The sequence below is a fragment of the Hippopotamus amphibius genome, chromosome 6 (assembly GCF_030028045.1).
Source record: "Hippopotamus amphibius kiboko isolate mHipAmp2 chromosome 6, mHipAmp2.hap2, whole genome shotgun sequence".
Lineage (NCBI taxonomy): Eukaryota > Metazoa > Chordata > Mammalia > Artiodactyla > Hippopotamidae > Hippopotamus > Hippopotamus amphibius.
Window position 1 is genome coordinate 162267493 of NC_080191.1, and position 21866 is coordinate 162289358.

General features: G+C 42.1%; 1 protein-coding gene across 1 annotated transcript; it reads left to right on the top strand.

Annotated features, from left to right (window-relative positions):
- The first annotated feature begins 13185 nt into the window (after positions 1 to 13185).
- Positions 13186 to 21571, top strand: RTP4 (receptor transporter protein 4). Its single transcript, XM_057740302.1, has 2 exons — positions 13186 to 13384; positions 15512 to 21571. Exons 1-2 carry the CDS (start codon positions 13203 to 13205, stop codon positions 16869 to 16871), a joined length of 1542 nt encoding a protein of 513 aa, XP_057596285.1. The 5' UTR covers positions 13186 to 13202; the 3' UTR covers positions 16872 to 21571.
- The last annotated feature ends 295 nt before the right edge of the window (positions 21572 to 21866 follow it).

Here is a 21866-nt window from a genome sequence, read left to right on the forward strand (position 1 = left end):
GCCCTGAGCTTCAGATTTTTTATAGTGATTTTCATGCAGGAGTGTGTTTTGGCATCATTCGTGGAGCTTTTTAAAAATACACGCCAGGCTTTTCACTTGCAAGATCAAGGGAGAAAGCAAGACAGCACCTGGCCTCCGACTCTGAGCAGCATGCAGCTAGCTCTCTGGTGGGTCAGCCCGAACCCGCGAAGGGCTCCTCTACACCCCTGCCAGCCCATACCAGGGATATTGCAGCCCAGGGAGGCAACTGGAGCTAATCCGGTGGCAGAATACAGGGGGAAGAAAGATGGCAGTGAAGTAGAAGGACGTGGAATACATCCCTCTCCACAGATCCATCAGGAATGCATCAAAAGATACAATAATTCCCACAGAGAACCAGCTGAACACCAGCAGGTGACCTCAGACACCAGAAAGGACTGCAAAGATCCTGACATAACTGGGACAAGCAACCACTGAAGTCTGGATTACTCCATCAGAAGTCAAGTAGGAGGCTCTGGGGAGGGAGAACTGAATCCAGGATACTAGACTACTAGGGAGTCCTGAAACACAGGGAAGATTAACTGCAGAGAACTCTCACAGAGCCCTGTATCAGAGTCTAAGACCTGGCTTTGTCCAACTGTCTGCAACTGCCAGTGCTGGATACCTCACACCAAACTACAAACAAGACAGGAACACAAACCCACCCATCAGCACACAGACTACCTAAAGTCATATTAACCTCACAGATACCCTAAAACAAACCACCTGACATGGCCCTGTGCATCAGAGAGAAAAGACACAGAGCCACAGACCAGAAAGCAGACACCAGCCCCCCCCCCCCCCCGCCACCAGGAAGCTTACTCAAGACACTGGACAAACCCCACCACAGGAGGCAGAGGGCAGAAACAAGAGGAATTACTACTAGGCAGCATGGGGGAAAGGAGATGGCAAACCCTATAAATTAGACAAAATGAGAAAACAAAGAAACACCATGCAGGCAAAGGAGCAGGAAAAAACCCCACAGGACCAATTAAATGAAGAGGAAATAGGAAAATTGCCTGAAAAAGAATTCAGAGTAATGAGAGTAAAGATGATCCAAAATCTCGATAACAAAATACAGAAAATACAAGAAACAGTTCATAAGGACTCAGAAGAACTAAAGGGCTAACAAATAGTAATGGACAACAAAATAACCAAAATTAAAAATACTCTAGATGGTATAAACAGCAGAATAACTGAGGCAGAAGAACAAATAAGTGAGTTGGAAGATAGAATGGGGGAAATAACTGCCACAGAGCAGGAAAGAGAAAAACTAATAAAAAGAATGGAAGACACTCTCAGAGACCTTGGTGACAATATGAAGTGCACCAACATTTGAATTACAGGCATTCCAGAAGAAGAAGAAAAAAACAAAGCATCTGAGAAAATATTTGAAGAGGTTATAGTGGAAAACTTCCCCAGTATGGGAAAGGAAATATTTAATCAAGTCCAAGAAGTGCAGTGAGCCCCAAACAGAATAAACCCAAGGAGAAATACACCAAGACACATATTAATCAAACTAACAAAAATTAAACACAAAGGAAAAATATTAAAAGCAGCAAGAGAAAAGCAATAAATAACATGTAAGGGAAAACCCATAAGGATAACAGCTGATCTTTCTACAGAAACTCTGCAGGCCAGAAGGGAATGGCAGGATATACTGAAAGTTCTGAAAGAGAAAAACCTACAGCCAAGAATACTCTACCCAGCAAGAATGTCATTCAGATTCAATGGAGAAATCAAAAGCTTTCCAGACAAGCAAAAGTTAAGAGAATTCAGCACCACCAAACCAGCCTTACAACAATTGCTTAAGGAACTTTTCTAAGTAGGAAACACAAGAGAAGGAAAACACCTACAAAAACAAGCCCAAAACAATTAAGAAAATGGTAATAGGAACACACATGTCAATAATCACCTTAAATGTAAATGGATTAAATGCTCCAACCAAAAGACACAGACAGGCTGAATGGATACAAAAACAAGACCCTTCTATATGCTGCCTCCAAGAAACCCACTTCAGACCAAGGGACACATATAGACTGAAAGTAAAGGGATGGAAAAAGATATTCCAAGCAAATGGAAGTCAAAAGAAAGCTGGAGTAGCAATACTCGTATCAGACAAATTAGATTTTAAAGTAAAGACTATTACAAGAGACAAGGAAGGACACTGTATAATGATCAAGGGATCAATCCAAGAAGAACATATCACAATGGTAAATATCTATGCCCCCAATATAGGAGCACCTCAATACATAAGGCAAATACTAACAGCCATAAAAGGGGAAATTGACAGTAACACAATAATAGTAGGAGACTTTAACACCCCACTTACATCAATGGACAGATCATCCAAACAGAAAATAAATAAGGACACACAAGCTTTAAATGACACATTAGACCATTTCGACTTAATTGATATTTATAGAACATTCCATCCAAAAACTACAGAATACACTTTCTTCTCAAGTGCACACGGAACATTCTCCAGGATAGATCACATCTTGGGTCACAAATCAAGCCTCGGTAAATTCAAGAAAATAGAAATCATATCAAGAATCTTCTCAGACCACAATGCCATGAGACTAGATATCAATTACAGGAAAAAAACTGCAAAAAATACAAACACATGGAGGCTAAACAATATGCTATTAAACAATCAAGAAATCACTAAAGAAATCAAAGAAGAAATCAAAAAATACCTAGAAATAAATGACAATGAAAACACAACAACCCAAAACCTATGAGACACAGCAAAAGCAGTTCTGAGAGAGAAGACTATAGCGATACAGTTCTACCTCAAGAAACAAGAAAAATATAGAATAAGCAACCTAACCTTACACCTAAAACAATTAGAGAAAGAAGAACAAGAAAACCCCAAAGTGAGCAGAAGGAAAGAAATCATTAAGATCGGATCAGAAATAAATGAAAAAGAAATGAAGGAAACAATAGCAAAGATGAATGAAACTAAAAGCTGGTTCTTTGAGAAGATAAACAAAATTGATAAACCCTTAGCCAGACTCATCAGGAAAAAAAGGGAGAAGACAGAAATCAGCAGAATTAGAAATGAAAAAGGAGAAGCAACAACTGACACCACAGAAATACAAAAGATCAGGAGAGACTACTGCAAGCAACTATATGTCAATAAATTGGATAACCTGGAAGAAATGGATAAATTCTTAGAAAAGTACAACCTTCCAAGACTGAACCAGGAAGAAATATAAATTATGAACAGACCAATCACAAGTACAGAAATTGAGACTGTGATTAAACATCTCCAAACAAACAAAAGCCCAGGGCCAGATGGCTTCACAGGCGAATTCTATCAAACATTTAGAGAAGAGATAACACCTGTCCTTCTCAAATTCTTCCAAAATATAGCAGAAGGAGGAACACTACCAAACTCACTCTACAAGGCCACCATCACCCTGATACCAAAACCAGGCAAAGACGTCACAAAAAAAGAAAATTACAGGCCAACATCACTGATGAATATAGATGCAAAAATCCTCAACAAAATACTAGCTAACAGAATCCAACAGCACCTTAAAAAGATCATACACCATGATCAAGTGGGCTTTATCCCTCAAATGCAAGGATCCTTCAATATATGCAAATCAATCAATGTGATACATCATATCAACAAATTGAAGGATGAAAGCCATATGATCATCTCAATAGATGCAGAAAAAGCTTTTGACAAAATTCAACATCCATGTATGATAAAAACTCTCCAGAAAATGGGCATAGAAGGAAATTACCTCAACATAATAAAAGTCACATATGAGAAACCAAAAGCCAATATCATTCTAAATGGTGAAAAACTGAAAGAATTCCCTCTAAGGACAGGAACAAGATAAGGGTGCCCACTCTCACCATTATTATTCAACATAGTTTTGGAAGTTTTAGCCACAGCAATCAGAGAAGGAAAAGAAATAAAAGGAATCCAAATTGGAAAAGAAGAAGTAGAAATGTCATTCTTTGCAGATGACATGATATTATAGATAGAAAACCCTAAAGATTCTACCAGAAAATTGCTATCACTAATCGAGGAATTTAGTAAAGTTGCAGGATACAAAATTAAGGCACAGAAATCTCTTGCATTCCTATACACTAACAATGAAAAAGCAGGAAGAGAAATTAAGGAAACTCTCCCATTTACCATTGCAACAAAAAGAATAAAATACCTAGGAATAAACCTGCCTAAGGAGGCAAAACACCTGTATACAGAAAACTATAAGACACTGATGAAAGCAATCAAAGACAATACAAGCAGATGGAGAGACATACCATGCTCTTGGATAGGAAGAATCAACATTGTGAAAATGACTATCCTACCCAAAGCAATTTACAGATTCAATGCAATCCCTATCAAATTACCAATGGCATTTTTCACAGAACTAGAACAAGAAATCTTACAATGTGTATGGAAACGCAAAAGACCCCAAATAGCCAAAGCAATCTTGAGAAGGAAAGACGGAGTTGGTGGAATTAGGCTTCCTCACTTCAAACTATACTACAAGGCCACAGTGATCAAGAAAGTATGGTACTGGCACAAAAACAGAAAGGAAAATCAATGGAACAGAATAGAGAACTCAGAGGTAAACCCAAGCACATATGGGCACCTTATCTTTGACAAAGGAGGCAAGAATATACAATGGAAAAAAGACAGCCTCTTCAGTAAGTGGTGCTGGGAAAATTGGACAGCTACATGTAAAAGACTGAAATTAGAACACTTCCTAACACCATACACAAAAATAAACTCCAAATGGATTAAAGACCTAAATGTAAGGCCAGACACTATAAAACTCCCAGAGGAAAACGTAGGCACAATTCTCTATGACATACATCAAAGCAAGATCTTTTTTGACCCACCTCCTAGAATAATGGAAATAAAACCAAGAGTAAACAAATGGGACCTAATGAAACTTGAAAGCTTTTGCACAGCAAAAGAAACCATAAACAAGACAAGAAGATAACCCTCAGAATGGGAGAAAATACTTGCCAATGAAGCAACGGACAAAGGATTAATCTCCAAAAGATACAAGCAGCTCATGCAGCTTAATACCAAAAAAGCAAATAACCCAATCCACAAATGGGTGCAAGACCTAAATAGACGTTTCTCCAAAGAAGACATGCAGATGGCTAACAAACAAGTGAAAAGATGCTCAACATCACTCATCATCAGAGAAATGCAAGTCAAAGCCACAATGAGGTATCACCTCACACCGGCCAGAATGGCCATCATCAAAACATCTAGAAACAATAAATGTTGGAGAGGGTGTGAAGAAAAAAAAGGGAACTCTCCTGTATTGTTGGTGGGAATGTAAGTTGGTACAGCCACTATGGAAAACAGTTTGGAGGTTCCTTAAAAAACTAAAAATAGAACTACCATATGATCCAGTAATCCCACTCCTGGGCATATTCCCAGAGAAAACCATAATCCAAAAAGAAACATGTACCATAATGTTCATTGCAGCACTATTTACAACAGCCAGGACATGGAAGCAACCTAAATGCCCATCAACAGATGAATGGATAAAGAAGATGTGGCACATATATGCAATGGAATATTACTCAGCCATAAAAAGGAATGAAATGGAGCTATATGTAGTGAGGTGGATGGACCTAGAGTCTGTCATACAGAGTGAAGTAAGCCAGAAAGAGAAAAACAAATACTGTATGCTAACTCATATCTACAGAATCTAAAAAAAAAAATGGTCCTGATGAACCCAGTGAGAGGGCAAGAATAAAGATGCAGGTGCAGAGAATGGACTGGAGGACTCGTGTTTGGGGGTCAGGGGGTGAAGGGGAAGCTGGGACGAAGTGAGAGAGTAGCATAGACATATATACACTACCAAGTGTAAAATAGATAGCTAGTGGGAAGTTGCTGTATAACAAAGGGAGATCAACTTGATGATGGGTGATGCCTTAGAGGGCCAGGACAGGGAGGGTGGGGCGGAGTTACAGGAGGGAGGGGATATGGGGATATATGTATAAATACAGCTGATTCACTTTGGTGTACCTCAAAAGCTGGTACAAGAGTGTAAAGCAATTATATTCCAATAAAGAGCTTAAAAAAAAAATACATGCCAGGACTTTTCTGGTGGCGTAGTGGTTCAGAGTCTGCCTACCAATGCAGGGGACATGGATTCAGTCCGTGGTCTGGAGGATCCCATATGCTGCGGAACAATTGGACCCCTGCACAACTACTGAGCCTGCGCTCTAGAGCCCATGAGCTGCAACTATTGAGCTCACGTGCTGCAACTGCTGAAGCCCATGCACCTAGAGCCCATGCTCCACAACAAGAGAAGCCACCGCAATGAGAAGCCTGTGTCCCACAATGAAGAGTAGCCCCCACTTGCCGCAAATAGAGAAAGCCCGTGTGCAGCAACAAAGATCCAATGCAGCCAATAAATAAATAAATTTAAATAAATAAAAATACATGCCTCACCACCCCCCCCCCCCCCCCCCGCATGCCCCCAGACATGTGGAATCAGAATTTTCAAAGGTAGGCCTGGACTTCTGTATTTTCCAAATTCCATTACATGCATATACCCTCAAACTTTCTTTCTGAAAATTCATAAGCCACTGGGCTATTGTAGGGACAAGAAAGATACGGTGATAAACACATCTAAGAGATAAAGTGCTCTAAAATTCAGTTATTCATTTTATCTTCTCTTCTCCACAACATACAGACACAGACATTTTCTAGGTTCTTGGTCTTATATATATCTCTTCTTTATATATAAGGGTCCTTATCTCTTTTTTATCCTTTAAATATCCAAGAGCTGCTATTTCAAGCCTCTACATAGTCTTTATTTTCTTGAAATAATACTATCTGATATTTTGTAGTTATGGTTCATAGCTATACCATATTAGTACATATACCATTAAATCTAATGGGATGGGTATTATTATTTCCATTTGGTAGATGAAAACATTAAGATTCAAAGATCTTAAGTAACTCAATAAGTGTTGGAGTTGGAACATATACCCTTGTCTTATAATTTTAAGTCCAATGCTTTCCTCCCTGAGTCAGTCTAGAAATAGTGTCCGAATTGTTACTCATAATTCAAATGGTAACCATTACAAAGCAAGCAAGTAAAGAATAGGACTTAGAGGGCTTTTAAAATCTCTTCCATGGCTTGGTGGTTCAATGATTCTAGTTGTATATTTAGAAATCTTGATAGCTGAATTCTTTACTCCTCCCCCAGATATTATGAGATGAATAGAGAATTAGTTTGACCTGTGTGGAACCTGGAGCCTCCCCCAGAAAGCAGCACAGCAGTAGCCATGCCCCCTTAAGGGTGTGCTAGGCTCTGCTTTCTTACCACTGCAAGTTTGGTGGGTTTTGTACTCATTATCGAGCAGAACAGGAAAGGAGTCATTCCCACCCCTCACAGTGAAGGATAGAAGGGGCTGGTGTTTGGGTATTTCCTTTTCCCCAGGTCAGTTAGGCTTTTGTAAAACCCAACCGTGCTCTGCTCTAGTGAAACAGTATTCCTTAAAGGCAGGCTTTAAGAACAGAGAGTTCTGGGTGTTTAAAAAAATGGTTTTTTCCTCCTTCCCCTGTCAGAAGCACAGGAAGATTTTTCTCCCATCTTCATAGTGAAGTTTTTCCTGGAGATAAAACTCACAGAAGGGTGGGAACCGCCCCCTAAGACTGGGCCCCCTGGATTTTTTAATTCTCAAGCTTGTCCACTGAGCTTCCAGCAACTGGCCAGTGACGATGTAAACTGTTCCTGCTGGTACTGGTTCCCACGGTGGCTTCTGCTTCTGAGCGTCTGACTGTGGTAAGCAGTGGTCCTCTGCGGCCACCCATCACTCCCTCCAGTGTTCAGGGCAGTGGATTCTCCCATGGATCTAAGAAGGGCTGTTGACTTTCCGTTTGTTCAGCTTTTTTCCTGTTGTAGGAGCGGGAGTGATGACTTCTAGGCTCCTTTCATGTCAGACTGGAAAATGCCTTTTTACACATGGGCAGGAAGGGAAGGGAAGCTCGTTGCTCTTTGTCTTGGTTGAGGTTCTTCCAGAAGCACAGCCTGAGACAAGAACTTGGTGCCGGTAGGTAACGTGAGGTGTGATCCCCGGGGGAAGGAGGGGGACTTGGCTGAAGTGAGTCACGTATGAAAGAAAAGCCACTGAGTGGGTCTAGCTTCTGCCTGCTGGTTTCCTGGCTTGGCCTGTGGAGGCGGGCCTAAAGACCCAGCTTTATCGCATTTTCACCACAGATTTGGCACAGAGCCCAAACAGTTCTGACTCTGGTGTTAAAACCACCTGTGCTGAAAAATAGACGGTACATGTCAAGAACGGGAGTCTGGAGCTCTATTTGCAGGCTGGGCAGCCTGGGGTTGGCTACCCTCCTCTCTGGGGCCAGCTTTCTTCAAGCTCACAGAAGGTCTTTCTACCCCAAAATATCCAAATGGTTGTCTATCAAGGCAAACCCCAGCTTCCCAGATGGACTGTGTGAGGCCTGATCCCCAGCAGGTGTCCACAGAAACTGTGAAACAAACTGCTTCTTTCCAAATTTGTGAGCTTTTGTTTCAGTTCTTTTGATTTTACACATCACTTCTGGTTCTTTCTAAAAGGGTTACCTTATTGTCCTTTGAGTGTGACCTTTGCTGTGTGGAATGGTGTTCTCCGGAGGCCTAGCCCTGCCTGAGCAGCAGCAGGCTCTCGGCTTCTTTCTCCTTTCACAGCTCTTATCTGACCATTTACAAAGGAGGTGACTGTCCAGACAGGGGCTGGATGTGAGTCCTGGGGGAGCACTGGCCTCACCCAGGGAGGTCCTCGGAACAGAGTGAGGCTGGGGATAGATAACAAGGTGTGATAGGAAAATATATCTCTGCCCAGACTGGATTCCTAAGTGACTATTGTGCTCTTGGAGTCCTAATATACACAATTATTGGCAGTTTTTTTTCACCCTGTACTACTACAGATAGGTAGATAGATGATAGATAGATAGATAGATAGATAGATAGATAGATAGATAGATAGATAGATAGATGATACATAGATGATAGATGATAGGTCGAGAGGTGAAAGACTTTATGGTAACTTACAAAGAAACATGCAACATAGCAACAACAAGAAGCAAACAATTCTATTTGATTACTAAGTGCCAATAACTATTTTTAAACTCATTCAATCCTCACAACAGCCCTGTGAGGTAGATAGTGTTATCATACTGACATTTTTGATGGAGAAACTGAGGCACAGAGAAGCTAAATGGACTTGCCCAGGCCACCAAATTGTACACGGTGGAACTAGCACTCGACCCAGGCAGGCTGGCTCCAGATCTATGCTCTTAACTAAAAGGAAAAGCTGAGAAAAGTGAGACAGGGCAAAGTAGACCTAGATGCTCTTTTACATACCTGTCTTTCCTGCTGGGCTGTGCCCTACCTGAGGAGAAGGACCAGCAGGTTACAGGTATTTGATAATGTGTTATTTGATCTTTTCAAGGCAACTGTCTAATTCTGCTTTCCCTTAATTTTGCTGATGCCTTGTTGTGTTTGTGACTATGCATACGTGCAGGGTAGGGGTGAGTGGAGAAGAGCAGAACCACCCCTCCCATCACATCCCAGGTGATGTGAGTTCAGCACCTCCCTTGCCCCCCGGGCTGACCTTTTGCTGAGAAGTCATCCTAACTGGAGTGGCAGTTCTTCCTAGGATGTGCCCAGGGGCCGCAGCTCAGAGAGCCAACCCTCAGAGGAGCGGCATGAAGACCCTCACTTAGATTCCCCCAAATAGCTCCCCACGCCTTCTGCCCGTTCTTCTACCATTGGCAACTCATTCTTTCTCTAGACATGCCCATTCTTTCGTGGGACTTACTGTGGCATCAGAGAAATTTGAGTCTTGGCCCTGCGACTTATTGGACAAGTCATCCCAGGGTCCGAGAGATGAAGGTGTTTGCCTGGCATTGCCGACACAGCAGGGACTCCTAGTCCAGAATTCACTTCTCCCTACTCTGAAGCACTGAGGCAGGAGAAACGGACTTAGGTTAGGGATCATCCAGCCTCATTGTTCCCCAGATGGATCACCTTAAAAATATTGAATATAGTTCCCTGTGCTACACAGTAGGTCCTTGTTGTTCATCTGTTTTATGTATAGTAGTGTGTATATGTCAATCCCAAACTCCTAATTTATCCCTCCCCTCCCTTTTCCCTTTGATAACCATTAATTTTTTTCTATGTCTGTGAGTCTATTTCTGGTTTGTAAAAAAGTTAATTTGTATCTTTTTTTCTTTTAAATTCCACATATAAGTGATATCATATGATATTTGTCTTTCTCTCTCTGACTTACTTCACTTAATATAATCTCTAGGTCCATTGATGTTGCTACAAGTGGCATTATTGAATTCTTTTTTACGGCTAATATTCTGTTGTGTGTATGTACCACATCTTTATCCATTCATCTGTCAATGGACACTTAGGTTGCTACATGTCTTTCCTATTGTAAAAAGTGCTGCTATGAGCATTGGGGTGCATATATATTTTTTGGATTGGAGTTTTCTCCAGAAAAGAGATGTTTAAAATGTAAAATTATCGCTACCTTAAGGACTATATTTCTTGTTTCTTGTTTTTCTCCTTTAATCAAGCCAATCCCTCCATTCCCATCCACTCCCAAGCTAGAGTAATTATTGAAATAAAGTATCAAATGAGTTACTGCCATAGATAGGGCCTCCATCTCCTTTTTCAGTCCCACCCCCTCAATCCTTATCACTATCGTCTAATCTCCTTTCATGTCCCCAAGAAGAACACATCTCTTTGTGTTAAACTTTGTGCTAGACTTATTTGTGATAGGTCATGTGATATTCTCAAAATGGGTACATGCCTAAGATTACAAAAACTGTACTTTAGTCCTAGTTAAATCAAATCTATCTTGGCTTCAGTCTCTGCAACTTGTAAAATAAGGGAGCTGGATTATCGCAGGAATGGCAATAAAATTGTCATCTATCAGTCGATTGGCAGTGGTTGCCTAGATACTGATGAAAGAGATTTTGAAGTTATGCCCAGACCCATGGAGAATGGTGCAGTCATTGATTAGCAATGTCTGTCTTGAACAAGAGTAGGGGAGTGACATCACGTGCCATCCAAGGGTTAGGTGAACCTGTAGATTCACTCCAGCTCAAAGCTGCTGAGAATCTAAATTTTCCTTTTTCAGAACTGACCTGTGCTTTGTGTCCTTTGGGGATCCTTCCTCCTTTCTGGCTGCCTCACAAGAACTCTTTAGCCAATCTATGATAAGGCACCAACCGCTGATGAAAGCCTAGCGGTCAGCACCATCACTGTGTGTGACCTGGGTAAGTCATTTCAATACCTTGGCTATCAATGACGTGGGAGGGGGAGGTCACAAGATGATATCTGAGGTTTTTTCCAACTACGAGTTCCATAATTTCATCCTCCCGAAGTCATGATGCCTTGGTGCAAAGAAACAAGTGGCTTCCAGTGGATCCATGGGGTTCTCAAAAGTCTGCAGTTTTTGTCTCTTTCTTCTTTTTTTATTCATGGTGGTGAGGAAGGTAGTGGGATTTCTCCAGCCCTCAAATCTCAGCTCATATCCTTGGCGTCCCCATGCCCCTGTCCATTGGACAAGGCTAGCCTGGAGCACTTGTGTATGTCAGTGGAAACACAGGAAGCAGAGTCAGAGGGAAATGTCTGGGAGTGCAATGGACTAGTCAAGCTACATTTTGGGAAAAAGGATCATTTGAGGAGTCAGTATCCAGGGATGCTCTGAAGATACAGGACAAAAAAAGTGGGCTTGGAATCTTAAACCCAGCAGAAAGTTGGAGAGGAAGGTTGGGGAAAGGGGTTAAGCATGGTTGGGGCAGGTGAGCAGAGCGCAAAGCTAGGATATGGGATGTCTGGGTTCTGGCCCTCTCTTGGCAGTAATTTTCTGTGTGACCTTGGGCGGGAGACTTCTTTCCTCTGTGTCTCTGTTTTCTTATGTATAATAATCAGAGAGAAAGGAGGACAAGTTGATTCCTAGGGGATTTCCAGTTCTAATTTCCCATGGGTTTAATCCTAAGTCCCTACAACTATCTGTGTAGACAAGAGTTTCCTATATGGTCTCTGTAGACATAAACACCCTCAATGTGTAAAGTTATGGAAGCAGAGTTTGTATAGAACAGAATATCCTGGGAGAGTGGAAAAGGGGAGGGGGTTTCAGCCTCCCAAACAGAGCATGTTAAAATCTAGAAAGCCTGAGAAGACTTGGGCTGATCCTGTCTGGGACACAATAACTGCAGTGGGACTTCCAAGGATATAACCATCATGCTTGTCTTATCTCCCCCATTTGAATTTCAACTTCAGAGGGATGGAGCTTCCTTTACAGAATCTCAGACTCTTTTGAGTTAGAGGTGACTTTACCGGTCATCTAGTTCCAGTCCCTCACCCCAGGAATGGGAACTCTATGCTGACATCCAACGATGGCTCCCACACCTGCTAGTATGCTTCATCACATGATAATCTACACAGCAAAAGGCAGAGTTAAGTAACTCTTTCATTTGGCCTAGAGTCCTGCCTCACGACCCACAGAAGGTCTCACTAGACCAAACCACTAGGTCAGGGTTTCAAGATGGTTCTTCCCACTGGCTCCAGAGTGCCAACCCTGAACCCAAAACACCATTCTGAGCTCTCCTTGGGGAGGCAGGTGGCTGGAGATGTCGCGGATGTAGAGTCACACAGGACTAGTGTCACGTCTCACTTATACTGCTTACAAGCTGGGTTTGAACAAGGTACCCCTGCTCTCTGTGCCACTCACCTGAAAAATACCAGGAATCATCCCCCTCCCAAAAAATAAGGGACTGTGGCGAGGACTTGTCAGGTGCACGAGAGGAGCCTCGAACACATGCTCCCCCACACGAACCCCCCAGGGTCTGCACTGGGCGTGAGCGTCTATGGGGATAGGAACGGCTTCTCAGGTCATGTTACTTGTCCCAGTGGAGAAAATAGAATAAACACTAACTTATAGGTGCTTCCAGAATCCAGACCGGAGTTTTGTACTCAGACATCCCTTAGCAAGACCTGTTCACAAACTAGCAAATCTCTGCTGCCCCCTGTCCTCAGAACAAAAACTTGCTCTGTGTGCTCAGCCAAACAAAAGTGAAAAAAGCAGTTGACGTGGGTTCAGACAGAGAAACTGAAACTGTTTTTCCTTCTTGCAGGAAACTGAAAGTTATTGTCAACATGGACTCCAGGCCTCAGAGCAAGACAATGGTTTTGGATGTCGGGACATGGGAGCAGACTTTTCAAGAGCTGATCGGGCAGGAGAAACCCAGGGCCAGATGGACCCTGAAGTTGGATGGGAAACTTCGGCCAGACTGTGTGGCCCTCGGGTGGAAGCAATACCAGCAGAAAGCATTCGGCAGGTATGTGAGAGTCTGTCCAGCCGTGGGCCTTTCTGGGCTGAGAGGTTCAGCTAAGCATGGATTGATTCTTTTGAGAGCTTGTTGAAAGAAAATGTGCCACCAGGCTCGTCATCCTTTTGTAATCACAGTGTTCTTTAGGATGGAAATGATAAGGCTCTAAGCCTCTATTTTGCTTAATGGTAGGAAATTTCTTCTTTTTCTAGGCTTCCTCCCTAAATATTTCTGGAAATCTCCAGGGAATACCATAAATCTGCCCTCCTATTCTAGCACCACAGTTTATTCCAGATTGCCTCTATATAGAGACCTCTGCTCTCCTCCATCAGTCCTGTCTGGCTTCCCCAGGCTGCAGCAGCCCCTACAAGCCTAGTCCTGGTCAGTACCAGCCTAGGAGCGGGGCCTCCCTTTATAGCCCCAGGAATTGACTGAGGCCAAGCAATGGCTTTGAACATTACTTTACTGAAGACCTGAAGATGATAGGAGGGATTGATGCTGCAAGAAATTAAAACTTATTCTTGGTGTCCCTAAATATGCGTACTGCCCCTCCCTTATTGTCTGTCTCCCTCTTTAACTTCTAACAAGCCTCCAAGTTGCAGGAACCAGCTTCCTTGCCCGTGCGAGAGGGTGAGAAATGCTGACCTAGACCATCAAGTCTTCTCTTTTTATGTGGCACGCAGGGACCTTCACTTCACTTTCCACTTCATCTGTTATCCTGCTTCCCTGCCTGCCCCTATCCTGCCTCAGGTGTCCTCTTCCATTCCTTATGGGTTATTAACCATGCCATACATTTTCAGACTTCTATACCCTTGTCCATGATATTCTACCTGTTCGGCAGGCCCTTTCCTTTCTCCCTCCCTACTTGTCCCTCAAAGACTAACTCAAAAGTATCCTGGTCCTCTTAGGGAGAGTAAGTGTTCTTTCTTCTCCATTTACATAAGACAGTGAATGGTTCTCTCTCTCTCTCTCTCTCTCTCTCTCTCTCTCTCGCTATATATATATATATATATATATATATATATATATATATGTTTGTAACACATTTATAAGTAACATGTTCATATATTACATACTACAGAACATATATATTTATATATAATTATTTTTCGCTGCAGAACCCGTTGTATACATGAAGCCTCCTAGGGCTCTACAGAACAGTTTTCAAACCATTGGCCAGAGCCCACGTAGCAGTCATTTTGTTCTGCCTGGAACCCAGGGAACTATGTAAGAGTCTCTCTTTGCACCAGCCAGAACTCTTTGAGGGACTCATGATGTCTTTTATCAGTTTGGCACTCCCCCAAATGGACAGGTGCTTCTCTTGTTCAGATGAGTTGACCCGATAGTCATTCTGAGATGGAAAAAGCAACCTACCAGCATAGTTTCAGAAAAATATCAACCAGCTTTTGAAAAGCACTTTGTAATTTACAAAATGCTTTCACATATATTATCTCATTTAATGTTGACAATATAACCCTTGAATATTTTATGCATGTAAAATTTGAGACTTAGAGAAGTGCTTTTTCCAAAGTCTTCCTGATGTAAACTATGGACTTGACTCTCCAACCCAAGTATTATGGTTCCAGGTCCTAAGTCAGGTACAAAACTAATCTCATTGCTCAGTAGAGGTGACATGGTATAGTAGGTAGATAATGGCTTGAGGCTGGAAACATGGCTCTACCACTTAACTTTGTGTGTCCTTAAGCAAGTTGTGTATCAGTTTATGATTCAGTTTCCTTATCTGGATATTGGACTCAACAATGCCTTCCTCAGAAGGGTGCTTTAAAGATGAAATGGGATAGCATGGTAGAACATTGCCTCAAAATAGGTACTTTATAAGAGTTTTCTATGACCTGGTGAGGACCAAATTTCACTGGAAAATAGCAGAAATATTTTTCCCTCTGAGACATCCAGAGATGTTTTACTGGCAAAGAGGCAGACTTGGGACCATGTGTGGGTGGGAGTTCAATGGGCCACAGGAAAAAGCTTTATTAGAAAATGCAGTCCCTCTCATTCTTGTCCAATTGTCAATATCACATGCACTTTTCAAGTTGAAAGCGTTCTTAGAGACTGAGGCCAGGCCCATTTCCCTCAAGTCAACAGTCTGCTGAGGGCACAATGATCTTCTGTCTGTAGGTTCTTGTGTTCTTCATGCCGTCGAAGCTGGGCTTCCGCCCAAGTGCAGATCCTATGTCACATGTACCTGGAGCGCCGGACATCCCAGGGCAAGGTGCTCATGCGGCTCTTTGGTCAGAGGTGCCAGAAGTGCTCCAAGTCTCAATTTGAGAAGCCTGAGTTCTCCCCAGACAGCAGCAAGAGGATTCTGAACAACCTGGTGGAGCGTATTCTGGAGAGATTCTACAGAAACGGCATCAGGAAGGTTTCGGAGGCACCAGTGATCCCGGAGGTGCCTTTGAACGGGCACCATGACATGGCCAACTGTGAGGCGTGCGTTCTGGGCATGTGTATACAGAACTTACAAAACTGCACAATGGAGCCAGCCACATCCTCTCTCTCTCACATGAAGACTGGGAGTTCCTCTCCTCGCATTGGTGATGTGTGTGGCCCAAACCGGGCTGGGAACCAGTCAGCTGAGACAAAGGAGACTCAGGGAAGTGGGTATTCCTGCACCCATAAAGGCTCAGGACCTGGCCATGCCACTGCTGGGACCCAAATGCCTAGGGCGGGCCCTCAGGTCAAACGGGAGGCGGGCCAAATGCTCATACCAGGAGCAGACTGGCAGGCTGCACGGGGAACAGGCCCACAGCCCATCCTCGTAGCAGGATCACTTCCCTCAGGGTGGACAGAGCTAAGGCCCATCCAAGCAGTAAGCCCACTAGCTACAGGGCGGACACATTCACAGTCCACACTGCGGACAAGACCACGGGCCGCCCGGATGACGTATTCTCAGGCTATAAGGATGTCAGGCCAACAGCTGACGCAGGAGGCACAAACCACACAAGGGGCAGGTCTTCAGGTGAAAGACCCACAGTCCACACGGGGGGCAATCCCAAAGGCCACAGCAGGGTCGGACACGCAGGCTCCAGGGAGGGCAGGCCCCCCACCACCGGGGTCAAACTCACAGCCCACACGGGGGGCAATTCCAAAGACCACGTCAGGGTCAGACACGCAGGCTCCAGGGAGGGCAGGCCCCCCACCACCGGGGTCAAACTCACAGCCCACACGGGGGGCAATTCCAAAGACCACGTCAGGGTCAGACACGCAGGCTCCAGGGAGGGCAGGCCCCCCACCACTGGGGTCAAACTCACAGCCCACATTGGAGACAGGCCCCGGGGCTGCATGTAGGACCTTTGGTGGAAGCCAAGTTGCCTACAGGCAGGGGAGGTGCTCACCTGGAGGATCTGCTCCAGACAGCGTTTTCAGATTCTCTCCCCCAGTGCCACCAAATGATTCCCTTAACCAGGAGCAGTTGATCAGGTGGGGCTATGTCTGTGTTGTTGCTCTCTTTGCCTTTTTTGTATCTAAATGCTTATAAGTAGAATAATGGAAAAAAAGACTTGTCTTCTCTTAATTCCATTTTAACATGACAGAATTTTCTTTGGGACCAATGCAGGGTTAAGTTTACAGAATAAGCACCGGTTCCCGCACCTCCTTTGCAGATAGTTTAAAACATGACCTAGCAGATAATGGACCCAATAATAAATACTTGTTAAATCATTAAAAGATTTTCACTCATTCATTCACTCGTTCATTGATATCAATATACATAGACCACATCCTGACAAGAACTGAACATCTTGAGTTTCATCAGAAAGTTATTGTAGTGGGCCGAATAACAGTTCCCCCAAAATGTTCATGTCCTAATCTCCAGAACCTGTAATATGTTACTGTACATGGCTAAAGGGACTTTTCAGATGTGATTAATTCAAGGATTGCAAGATGAAATTATCCTGGTTTATCCAGATGGGCCAAATGTAATCATATGGGTCCTTATAGGAGAGAGGCAAGAAGGTCAAAGTCAGAAAAAGGAAATTTAACTATAGAACCAGAGATAGAAGTGATGTGCTGTGAAGGTAGAGGAAGGGGTCACAAGCCAAGGAATGCAGGCAGCCCTTAGACGCTCATAAAGGCAAAGAAATATATTCTCCCCTAGAGCCTCCAGAAGGAACCAGCTCTTCTGACACATGACTTTAGCCAAGTAACACTGATTTTAGACTTCTTTGTTTTTTTAAAGATTTATTTTATTATTTATCTATTCTTTTTTGGCTGCATTGGGTCCCCGTTGCTTTGCACGGGCCCTCTCCAGCTGCTGCAAGTGGAGGCCACTCCTCACTGAGGTACAAGTGTTTCTCATTGCGGTGGCCTCCCCTGTCGCAGAGCACGGGCTCCAGGTGCGTGGGCCCCAGCAGTTGTGGCACGTGGGCTTAGTGGCTGTGGCTCGCAGGCTCCAGAGTGCAGGCTCAGCAGCTGTTGTGCACGGGCTCAGCTGCTCCACGGCATGTGGGATCCTCTCAGACCAGGGCTTGAACCCCTGTCGCCTGCATCAGCAGGAGGATTCCTAACCATTGAGCCACCAGGGAAGCCCTGATTTTAGACTTCTAACCTCCAAAACCATAAGATAGTAAATTTGTGTTGTTTTAAGGCACTAAATTCATGGTAATTTGTTACAGCAGCAATAGGAAATTAATACAGTTGTCAATATCACTTCAGGGATCAGGCTATTATGTTTTAGGTATGCTTTAGCTTTAACCACAGCAAAAAAGAGCACAGATCAGAAATATTGACCTACCCATCCCCTCTTGTTATTTTTCCTCTCCTACTTAAACCCACCCAGATATCCCCATCCTAAAGAGATTTTCTAAGCAGTCATCACATCAAAGGGAATCTGTTTAGAATGGAGGTATTTGGGTGGGCTTAAGTAGTTTGGTGACCTCTGGAGCTATCATATGCTTTCACTCCTTCTAGCACTGGATTGGGAAGCATGTAAAAACACACCAGTCCTGAGATCTTGTGACGCATAGCTCCATCCTTCACTCTCTATCTCCATCTGTCTGCTAGGCATTTCTACATGATTCTCACACTGCCATCTCTACATTCCCACATTCAAAATCAAGCTCATCAGCATCTCTGACTTTCTTGTTCTAATTTGCCCCAGTCACTGAAGCTTATCACCAAGGCTTATTGTCCCTTCTTTTGTCAAGTGGTTCCCATCTCTTGCTGCTATGTTTTCCTATCAAACCCTCTCCCCAGCCAATTCAGGGATTTGGATTATTGAAATAAATGGGATTTGGATTTTACCCCATAGGCAGTGGGTAATCTTTGCAAGCATTTGAGAATATGGGCAATTTGAGTAGAATGACAGTTTTAAACTTTTATATCTTTCTGGCAAAGAATGGAGTATAGGATAGAGATAGTAGGAGCCTGGCTTGAAATGGGAGAGTGGTAAACACAGAGGAGGGTTGTTGTAGACAATAAATATCTTGAAGGAATTTAAAGGCAATGAAATGCATGATGGCAGAAAACCCAAGGATGAAAACACTTCCCTTTTTTTCTGGCCATCTCTTTTCATTTCTTCTCACACAACTCCCATTATCACTCTCCATTTATATATGCCCCATCCCCAAACCACTTTACTAAATGTCTGTATTCCTCCTGTTTTCATACCTTTTTGTTTCTTTCATAAAGAATGTACACCTGGGGACTAGAGACTGTATTTCTAGCCTGGTTATGAGATATGTCTGGTGCAGGTCACTATCCCTCCCTGAGCCTCAGTTTCTCCATCTACAAAATAGGTTAATGACTTCTAATTAAACATGGAAGATTGAACACATGCACTGTCTTCTGATCGGTCTTGAAATACTACTGCATGACAGTAAAAGGGGGAAAAAGGCATCAGTTCACAAGGGGAAAGAGAATGGGTGGAAGCTACAAAACTGATGGATTAGTGATGGGCTACTGACTTAGCAGAGAGATCTGGAATAGATGTTAGGCAAAGGAAAACCAAGGTACAGGGTACTTGATGTGGCACAATTTCAGAAAGGTTCAAAAACTGTAGGCAGCAAGTAGCTCTGAAGGTGGGTGTTAGGAAGCCTGAAGTGGGAGGATTGGTTGAAAACCTTTAGAAAAAGTTCCTTTTCCCCACTCCAATGCACCCCTGTGACCACTCTTAAACCACACCAAGGTGAAGAATGGAGGTTTATTCTCTGAAGACATTGACCCAGTGGAACTCTGGGCTTAGGAACTTGGGCATAGTTAAGGAAGGGAGTATCACCCAGCAATCAGAAAGACAGTGAAAGTCTACATACTGACTAGAGGCACTCCCTTAGCCCACTACCAAATCTAGGAGCCAGCATTGCATCCTACTCACCCTCCCATTAAATACACGGAAGTTCCTCATTGGGAAAACTGGTCAGCTCAAGAGAGAGAAAAAAATACATATACTGAAATGGGGGAAGGGGTTTCCTCCAATGGAATGACCAACTCAGATCATATAGTACTGTAGTATATATTTGTTGAAAAAACAACTGCGTATATGTGGACCCATGCAGTTCAAACCCATGTTGTTCAAGGGTCAGCTGTATATGTAAACTACTAGAAATAATAATGGGAATAATTCTGTATGCAAGGAAAGCAGGATGTGTTTTTGGCTAAAAAAAGGTATGATATATGGAGATGAATTTTTGTTAATGGAAAAGAAAGTAAATTTGTTCTAAAGTAAAACTGATTATTTCGGGAATGAAAAGAGGAAAACAGAGAAATAGAGGACAAATTGTGGACATATCTATATCTATATCTATAGAAAGAGAGGGAGATTAAGCACGAGCACAGGAAATTCTACCTTGTCTAATCAAATTGGCGAAAATTGAATTATTATTAAAAGGGTTTTTAAAATAAGCCTTAATATTAATAGTGTACTTATATACAAGTAAAACTTGATTTTTTTTCATCTACTGAAAAGTTTTACTGGACTGCTGGTCTGCTCCTGATAAGAGATTGTGAAAAGTTTTTCTTTACCTATTAAATAATCTTCCTAAAAAGCAGAAGTGCTATGTTTTATCAAAATAATTTCCTGTGCTTCATGTCATCTTAATCAAGTCTTTGATAACTTAAGAAAACTGAATCTTCTCTAAATTAAAAGAGTGAAATTTTGTTAACAACCATGTAACAGTCTATATTTGCCTTTGAAACACTTTATTGTCACTTTGTCAAATAGATAATTAGGTATTGTTTATTAATAATCTGTGATCCTATTTAGTAAAGTGGCCAGAACTTTTGATACTTTTGACAAACTTCCTGAAATTAAATTCTAAATGAAGTCTTTTTGACCACAAACTAACTTTGGGATTTCCCAGAGGGCCCCTGGAACATCTCAAAAGATTTGTTCTCTCTCCTTCTTCTTCTTTTTTTTTTAATTAATTATAATTGTTTTACAATATTTAGTTTCTGGTGAACAGCAGAGTGATCTAGTTATATATATATTCTTTTTTATATTCTTTTCCCTTATGGTTTATTATAGGATGTTGAATGCATTTCCTTGTGCTATACAGTAGGATCTTGTTTATCTATTTTATAAATACTTTGTATCTGCTAATCCCAAATTCCTAATTTATCCCTCCTGCACCCCCTCTCTCCTTTGGTAACCAGAAGTTTGTTTTCTATGTCTGTGACTCTATTTCTGTTTTGTATACAGATTCATTTGTATTAATTTTTAGATTCGATATATGTGCTCTCATATAATATTTGTTCTCTCTTTAAAGAGGCGATATGCTGAATTAATTAGGCTTGTTTGATATGTTGGATTATGTGAGAAACATTGCCAAATGAATGATGCTAAACCTTCTTAGATTATATTTCTGTGGCTACATGTTATTTATACATGTTCCAGAAATTGTATAAAATCTTATATGCCCTGGTATGTTATCACTCTAAATTCTAATTATTATCTTGAAATGTTGTGTTACAGAAATAAGCAAATTTCCTTGTCAACTGCATGATAATGAACTCTCATGAGATTTTTAACCATGATCATTTTAAAGTCTTTGTCATTTACAGAGAGTTACTTTTACTTTTATGCTTTTACAAATATGTTTCATTTTCAGAGAGATTCATGGAAAGGGCTCAAGCAAGTACGCTAGAATACAGATTTCTGAAAACTTTAAGATCATGAAACTGAACTGGGTAGGAAGTTCCAGAACTCATGGGAAAACTGGATTCAAGCAGACCAAGAATCAATAACATGGGACTGAATAAACCAATGAGAATGATTATAATTTTTTTGACTTTTTATTTGAAACATTGCTGATTTTAAAAAATGGTTTAGTTTCTCCAGATTTGAGAAAAACCCTCCCTCTTTTCTCTTAAGCTATCAACAAAGATGACATATTTATCTTTACTCCCATTTGATGTCTCCAAAATTCTTAAATTCTCAATGAGTATTCTTATTTCCATGGTAATACATTTATTTGCATAAGTTCAACAAGAATCTGTTCTTAAGAGGACACAATTGGAAACACCGGTTATATTATCAAGG

Coding starts and splice junctions, on each gene's coding strand:
- RTP4 (XM_057740302.1), top strand. CDS start 13,203: ATGGACTCCAGGCCTCAGAGCAAGACAATGGTTTTGGATGTCGGGACA. Junction 13,385..15,511: donor CAGCAGAAAGCATTCGGCAG/GTATGTGAGAGT, acceptor TTCTGTCTGTAG/GTTCTTGTGTTCTTCATGCC.